At 41.7% G+C, this 8778-nt stretch overlaps 1 protein-coding gene across 1 annotated transcript; it reads left to right on the top strand.

Moving 5' to 3' along the window:
- Positions 1 to 7701: 7701 nt before the first annotated feature.
- On the top strand, positions 7702 to 8778 carry LOC129323991 (SLIT and NTRK-like protein 1). The gene has a single exon (XM_054970899.1). It carries the CDS (start codon positions 7702 to 7704, stop codon positions 8776 to 8778), a length of 1077 nt encoding a protein of 358 aa, XP_054826874.1.

Consider the following 8778-nt stretch of genomic DNA (forward strand, 5'->3'; position numbering starts at 1 on the left):
GGCAGACATAAGGGTTTTCCCCCATCCCACCATTCAGCTGTCTAAATTATTAACACTTTCCTCTCTAGCTCCCAAATTTTCTACCTCCCAGGCACTTCTGCAGACACACGTTTCAACCTGTATTTTGCATCACAATACCTGGGTCAACCCTTTCACCTCTCTGTTTTTCCATTGGCCAATATGTGTGTTTGAAAGACACCTGAGGAAAACACACCGAGAAAAGCGCCTGTTCACAGCAAAGGTAAGGATGCTTTGTAGGTTTAAACTCTGGTTAAATTTAAGTTGCTGAAAGGCCAAGGCGTTTGACTGCTCAAGACTTTTAGTCAAGGAGCTTTAATCAAAGGAAAGGAAAGGCCGAGATCGTTCCCCCCGCCCCCCCCCCCCACAAAATAGCATTGCTGCAGGATACAAACCAGTTCGCTTCTGCTGATGAAGTTAAGGAGTTGCCTAAAAACGTTTTTAAAACTCCGTAGTCTTTGCTCTTGCAGTTATGGTTGCACAAAGCCATTGATGTTTTCTGCTTCTACGTGTGTAATGTTATTTGTGTGTGTGTGTACCTGTAAAAACGCATGACATTCATGGAGACCTGCAAAACTAGAGGCATTCCAGGAAGATTTGAGTATCGCCATGTCTAGTTGCGTGAAATTATAGCGCTGCCATTTCCATGCAGCATTTTTGTCACCAGACACGCATATTAAATAGGAGAGTCATTCTGGAAGGGTATTTTACAGATGAAAAAAGGACATATAATGTTACTGCTATCCCAGACATGCTGTTAACTGAATATATTAAACATCCTTTTGTTGAGAGGTAGTATTGCAATAAAAGCATTTGGGGAAAGTGCTAAACTTTCTGATGTTGAAAATAAAGTAACAGTGAGAGACAGAGAACAAGCTTGATATTTCTGTGTGTGATATTTTGCTGGTATTCTTTACCAAGGAGGAAAAGAAACAAGGGGGTAGCACTTCCCACTACAGTACGTACTCTTTACCAGGCATTTTAATAAATTTGCTAATAACTGCAGTTCTACAGCTGGACAGGATCAGCTCTTAACATTTAACTAGTCCTGATTCACGCTTAATTCGGACAATTTTTATTTGTAAGCAATTTTAATCATGTTTAGAGTAGAACTGAATTCCTGGAAAATGCTCCTCATAGCTGTGAACAGCAGTAGAAATCTTAGAAATAAGGCTTTATCTACTTCATATTCTAACAAATATTTAGGTAAAGATATTAAAATTTATTTAGTGAGACTAAAAAAGTAGCTTCCTTGATTGGATTGATTTCATTTGCCTGTCAGTGCAGGGGCTGGAGTATGCCTGTTTTTTGTAACTAGGAATGTTTCAGCTTAATACTATGCTCCTGTCAAAATATGGGTCAGTTATTTAGTTCATAGATTGCCTTGTGGGGTTTGGATTAAATGGAACGGCAGCTTGATGTCTGGTTTCTCACACTGTATCAATAAACACTCATTACAATGCAGCCTCCTGAGAGCAAAAATTATTTATTTATGCTTATTCTTTATTAATGTGCCTGCTCCCCAGTCTTACAGGATAAATGATGTGCCCTTTTTTTCCAGGTGATGAAAGAAATGTTAACTAAACTGTCTGTAGGCGGGGATTGTGAGCTTACTATATCTGTGAAGAATTGGGAGGTCTGACTAAATTATGACTTCAGAAACCTTTCTCTGAATGAGTGCCATTCAAATGATGATGTTACAGTTATGAATGTATCTTTGCTGATAAAGTATTTAAGTAGGGTTGCCCTGTCCCCTTACACTCCCAGCGGGAGGGTAGGTCTCTGGCACACATCTTTTCTGTGTTCCTCACTACTGGGTGACATCATTGGGCAGGGACAGGACCACACATACACTTTGCGGTGGGCCAGTTTGGGCCCCAAACAGGCCTAATTTGGCCCATTTTGGGCCCCAAACAGGCCCTTTTGGGGCCCCAAACAGGCCCAATTTGGCTCATTTTGGGCCCAAATCTCCCACTGTGAAGTGTGAGAGCGCTCTTGGGGTGGCACAATAATGTCACTCCCAGGAAGTGACATCATCATGCCATTCCAGGAGGGCACCCAGGAGGCCCATTCCCATGCCTTTCCCCCCACCAGTCAGGTGAGTGGTAGGGGAGGATGGGAGTGGGGCGGTTGACTGGTGGTAACCCTATATTTAAGTGAAATCAGTCTCTATACAATGCAACTCTAGGAAGAAAGATTCAACCATTAGGGGGTTCAAAAACCAGGAGATATCTGACTGACAGAACATGTTCATCACAAAAATAGATCTGTCCTCTGCTATGAAACACCATGGACTGGAGTGACATTATTGAACTCCCACAACACGATTGGTCTTTTGACATTGTCATGTAAGTCTTTGGATTCTTCATCTGAGGGGAGTTTGAACTAGGTGAACCTCCTGCTCTGGGGTACTCTGAAAATAATAATAATAACATGCAATTTATATACTGCCCTTCAGGACAACTTAATGCCCACTCAAAGCAGTTTACAAAGTGTGTTAATATACAACAATCCTCACAACAATCACCCTGTGAGGCGGGTGGGGCTGAGAGAGCTCTGAAAGAGCTGTGACTGACCCAAGGCCATGCAGCTGGCTTCAAGCAGAGGAGTGGGGAAGCAAACCCGGTTCTCCAGATTAGAGTCCTGCTGCTCTTAACTGCTACACCAAACTGGCTCCAAAAACATACTGAAGAACAGCATGAACTTGAAACTTAGCTAAGCAGCCCCTTTAAGTTGACTGAATCTCTGCTGAGGAATTTTCATGTTGTACTCATTTTATTTTACAAAATTATATCCCACCTCTCTGCCCTCACAAGATGGCTAACAAAACATACACAATTAAACCATATTTTTAAATCATAAAAATCAAACAAAAATCATTAAAATCAGAGCTAAAATATGTACAAAGCATAAAACCACCCTTAAAAACATTGCACAGGAAGGAAGAATCACTGAGGTGATGCCAAAAGAACCAGGAAAAGTCTTTACCCGATGATGGAAATGGCAACAGAAGGGTTCAGATGAATTTCCCTGGGGAGAGAGTTCCAGAGTTTTGGTGCCACTGTGGAGAAGGCCCTCTTCCGGTTGTTATAGGCCTAATCTCAGAAGTCAGGAACACCCAGACCAGGGCTTCAGATGAAGATGACTGTAGAGGCTGGTAGGTTCATAGGAGAGTAGACGGCTCTTCAGTAGGGTTACCAGTTCAAGCTCAACAACTTGAATTGTGCCTGGAAACAAATGGGAAGCTAGTGTAGATGGGCCAAGACTGGAATGATATGGACTCTATGACTCACTCCAGTCAACATCCTGGCTGCAGCATTCTGCACCAATTGAAGTTTCCAAACACTTTCCAAAGGCAGTCCCACATAGATAGCATTGCAGTCAGGGCTTTTTTTCTGGGAAAAGTGGTAGAACTCAATGGTGGTACTCAGGACCGCACAATGACGTCACTTTGAGTCAGCTGGAACAAGGGGGGAGTTTTTTAAAATTTAAATTCCCCTTGGCAAAAATGGTCACATGGCCATTTTTAAGAGGTGCCGGAACTCCGTTCCACCGTGTTCCCGCTGATAAAAGGCTGATGACAATCCAGCCCAAATCTCCGGATAACCTCATCCAGTGATTTTATGTAGATATTAAAGAGCACAGGGGACAAGATGGAACCTTGAACAACTTTGCAGGCCAAGGGGCTGAACAGCAAAGCAGTGCCTCCCAACCCTAGTTTGGAAAGGCGGTTCAGAAGGATAGCATGACCAATAGTATTGAAAGCTATTGAGAGGTCCAGTAGAATCAACAGAGTCGCATTGCCTCTGTGGTATATTGTATGACCTCTGAGCATATCTGATGCTAAGGGTACCCAATTGACAATCCTTGTGAATCAAATTGACCATGTGATCAAACTTCTCTTCCTGTTATCGTATTTTGTAATCCATTTACTGAAAGTTTTTATTATACTTGTAATCTGCTTCGGGTCCCAATAAAAGGTGGGTTATAAATGAAAAAAAATGAATACAGATGATGCTACAGCTTTGCTCCAAACCCATTTTACACACTATCCTAACTAAATTGGTCTGCTGGAGGATTCCAATTAGACCTAACTTTATTTTTTGCCTCAAGTAATTGCTCCTCTTTGTCGCCAAGATAACAAAAGATGCCTCCTTATGGCCACAGTGAGCACTCGAAAAGGTACTTCTGCTGCCATTGCAGAAAATGTAGCAGCTGCATGTTCACATGTGTAAGCTAGAGCTAGTGTTGCATACTGGAATACAGGTGCTGGTTTAGGAATAAACACATTAGATTACTGGTTTTAGGAAAAAAGTCAATTGAGAGGAATTTCAAACCTACATAGTCCAATTTGTCTAAGCTGGATAGAGACACTTTTTGCAATCTAGATGACAACCCCAATATTACCATCAAATGCGCTGATAAGAGTGGGAGCATCGTCACCCTGGATTCTGAAAATTATACTAGTGAAGTGTTGAGACAGTTGAACAACAGAATGAACTATGAACCTATTTCTTATGATCCCACTAGTAAAATTGCCTCATTGATAAAACTGGTCTTACATGAGGCTCTTTTGATGAGAGAAATTAATGACCATATATATCATGCTTTAATTAACACCACCCCCAGAACTCCAGTATTTTATGTTTTACCCAAGATCCATAAAAATATCACCCCAGCCCCAGGGAAACCTATTGTTTCGGGGACAAATTCTATTTTGAACCTCTAGCCACTTATTTAGACCACTTTCTTCAAACTTTTGTTACCTCAACACCAGCTTATGTTAAAGACATAGGCAGTTTCATTCAATTGGTTGAGGGTTTACCATTAACTCAGGATCATATTTTCATTACCATGGATGTACGTTCCCTTTACACCTCCATCCCCTAGAAGGAGCTCGAGCTGTCATTGAGAACACTTTATTGGCACGTCCTTCACAGATACCTTCCACACCATGTTTGTTACAGTTAGCAGACTTGGTCTTGGAGAAGAATTACTTTAGATTTCTATCTCAGTTTTACCTCCAAACCAAAGGTGTGGTGATGGGCTGTGAAATGGCACCGAGTATAGCCAATTTGTATATGTCACATCTTGAACAGCAGTCCATCTTTGATCCTTCTCCAAATCCTAACTCTTTGTCATCAAGTGTCAACGCAAACTCAAGGGTTTTATTTAACTTCTTCATACACATAAGGAATCTCTACTCACAATTCTTCTAAATAGCAAAATGAGAGAAAGCATCTTTTATGCATAAAAGCACTTGGTGGAACTTTGTAGACCCAGGCCGTTTCCTCACAGTCTATAAATAGTGCAAGACTCACGGAAGTGTTGGGAATTTACAAGTGTCATTCTCTTCTGTCATGAAAGGGTTAATCTGTTTGTGTTTAGCTAAGCATGATTAGTTAGCATGAGGCCAGTTAGATGTCGAGTAACTCTTCCTGCCAGGGCAAAGGAGAGTTGCATGCCTAATGAACAAATCTAGGATTGATTATTGGCTGACCGGGTTTATTGGGGGCAATTAACATTCTTTCCTTTGTCCAGGACGCCATTGCTCTCAAGCCAGTTGCACCGTTATCTCCAGCATGTAAGGATGTAGAAGCTAAGTTAGCTCTTCTTTATTTTATCACCAATGTAACCTTTATTATTTTATCCTTTATGTTTATTTTAGAAGCTGAACACACACGTCTCTGTGATTCTTTATCTGCTGTGCAATACTCTACTCTGCTGATCATAATCATAATCATAACCCAACAGGAAGGCTGCCGGCTTCCTCACTCGATTTTTAACACAATCCGTTTACAAAATGTCACAAATCACATTTGTGGCATTTTGTAAACAGATGGCATCAAAAATTGTACAAGGAAGCCGGCAGCCTTCCATGAGTCTCGCGCTATTTACAGACTGTGAGGAAACGGCCCCAGTGAATGTGGTGGGGAAAAAAGAGATGACTTACTCCTCTCCCTGCCGAGGTGTGAGTGAACAAAGGAGGAAATGGCCCTAACAAGTTTTGATGGGCTCTGAATGCCCCAGAAACTGAACCTGTAGGGTAAAGCACTACAACTCCCAAGATGCACTTCTCTTAAAACTATAGGCATACATTCTAGTCTAGTACATATTGATTAATTGAGTAATATATTCAGCTTCCTGCTGGAACAGTACAAGGATCTTTAAATACTTCCGATACATAGATGATGTGTTCTTTATTTTTGAAGGTAAAGATTATTTCCAAACATTTGGGGATTGGCTTAATAAGGTAGATTCAATCATACAGTACACATGGCATTTCAATTATTTTACAATTTGTCTCTGATCTTACTGCTACCTTTCTACCATTCCTTCTCAGCACAGAAGCTTATAAATCAGTATACTTTTACATAGACACCATAAGTCTCCAGAGTGTCAAATGTGGGCTCTGAGCATATAAAACAACTTTCGCAATCAAGAAACATGCACACACCATGGATGGGTGAACTTTATTTCTCACTGTATTAAACAAATTAATTTTGTCAAACTCTTTGGCATGGTTCATTGTCTCTTGATTGTAGACAAACGTGGAAGCCTGGGTGGCTTTCCTTCCTATTAAAACACCAAACATTTTGTATTGTTTTCCTATATAGTTTGAAGCCAGCATACCTTAAAGACCACCTTTTCCGATATAAACCTGTCTGATTACTCCAGTCACCTTCAGAAGGCCAGATTTGGGTACCCCTACCATCTGAAGCTAGACGGGTGGCAACTAGAGAAAGGACCTTCTCGGTTGTGGCACTAAAACTTTGAAACTCTCTCCCCAAGGACATTCATCTGTCTCAATTTTTGTATTCCCCCAGAGGATGAACTTTGTTGCTCAGTTTGGTATACCCCCTAATAACTGATATTGGCCTCCGGCTTGGTTTTTGGTGTTGTCTGTTTTATGTTTTGTACTGAATTATTGAATGTATAATGGTTGCTGTGGGTTTTCCGGGCTGTATTGCCGTGGTCTTGGCATTGTTGTTCCTGACATTTCGCCAGCAGCTGTGGCTGGCATCTTCAGAGGTGTAGCACCAAAAGACAGAGATCTCTCAGTGTTTTGGTGCTACACCTCTGAAGATGCCAGCCACAGCTGCTGGCGAAACATCAGGAACTACAATGCCAAGATCACGGCAATACAGCCTGGAAAACCCACAACAACCATCGTTCTCCGGCCGTGAAAGCCTTCAACAATATATTGAATGTATACTTTATTTTAAACATTTTTAATGTTGAAATATTTTAAAAGTTTGATGTTTGCTGCCTATTTGAGTGGAAAGGCAGCAGAGAAATGTAGTAGTAGTAATAATAATAATAATCAGGCCTTTTTTTCAGTGGGAACGTGGTGGAATGGAGTTCCAGAGCCTCTTAAAAATGGTCACATGGCCGGTGGCCCCACCCCCTGATCTCGCCCCCTCTTTTCCCAGAAAAAAAGCCCTGATAATAATAATAATAATGGTAGGATAACAACTGGAGAGTTGCAAACAACACCCTACTTGGAACGTGCCACATACTAAGGTGACACCTCAGTGATGCCTAGATTCTTGGATAAAATCCGAGACCATGAAGGACCAAAAAATTCCAGCCCAAACATCTGGTGCACTGTGATAACATGATGATGATGATGTTATTTATTTTGTCTGACAGGAAAAGAAAGCACACAGAAGGAGGCAGAAGATGTATTTCCATTATTTAGTTTGGTTTTGGATTCCTCTGTCCCTTGCTGATTCTGGAGCTCATCATCTTTGCCAGAGAACCTGCTTTTGCAAAGAGGGGGCTCTGTTTGTGAACTGTTCTGGAGTCCATGTTAGCTCTGACCTAACTTTCCCCCCTGAGACAGAACACTTGGATCTGTCAAACAGTAACTTATACTCCATTCCAAGCAAAGGCCTCCGGTCCCTCTGGAAGCTGCAGGTTCTCCTTCTGAGAGACAATTATATCAGCAGGATTGAGGAGAGAGCGTTCGTTTCCCTAGAAAGACTCCATAAACTTGATATCTGTAGAAATGAGATTTCCTTTCTTGGAAACAGTTTTTCACTGGGACTTATCTCTCTCCATGAACTCACTTTGGCCTCCAATAGGCTGCAGGAGCTGCACTACAAGAGCTTCAGGAACTTTGAAAACCTTCAAAAGCTCAATTTGCAAAATAATAACATATCCTCTATAGAAACAGGCGCTTTTCGTAGCCTCACCCGCTTGCGTAAACTTTATCTTCAGAACAATCAACTTCACACCCTCCACAATGGAGTATTTTCTATGCTGCAGCACCTAGAGGTTTTGAATTTGGAGGGCAACATGATCAAAAACATTGCTCCGGGAGTCTTTCATTCATTAAGTAGCCTCACCGTACTGAACTTGGTGCAAAACAAAATTGAACACATTCGATTCAAAACGTTCCTTTCCCTCCAAACACCAGGAACTCACATCTTGCTCTCAGACAATCCATGGTTTTGTGACTGTGACCTTCAAAGAGTTTTTGCAAAACTACACAGCGTCCGGAGGCTGATCTTGGATGACTACGACAATGTGACGTGCGTGGAGCCCCAGGTCCTCAGAAGCCTTCCTTTGTCCTCTGTGGACACCCAGCTGTGCATTGCAGAGACAGTGACAGTCCTTGTTATAACATTCACGGTCTTTGTTACAGTGGTGGCTGCCATTGTAATGGCTGAAAGGAACAGAAAGAAAAGGACAGGGAAACACTGGAGCGAGGACAGTGAGGTCTCCTATGAATCTCATCACTGCCTGAACCATTGA

This window comes from Eublepharis macularius, chromosome 1, assembly GCF_028583425.1.
Source record: "Eublepharis macularius isolate TG4126 chromosome 1, MPM_Emac_v1.0, whole genome shotgun sequence".
In the NCBI taxonomy this organism is placed as follows: Eukaryota; Metazoa; Chordata; class Lepidosauria; order Squamata; family Eublepharidae; genus Eublepharis; species Eublepharis macularius.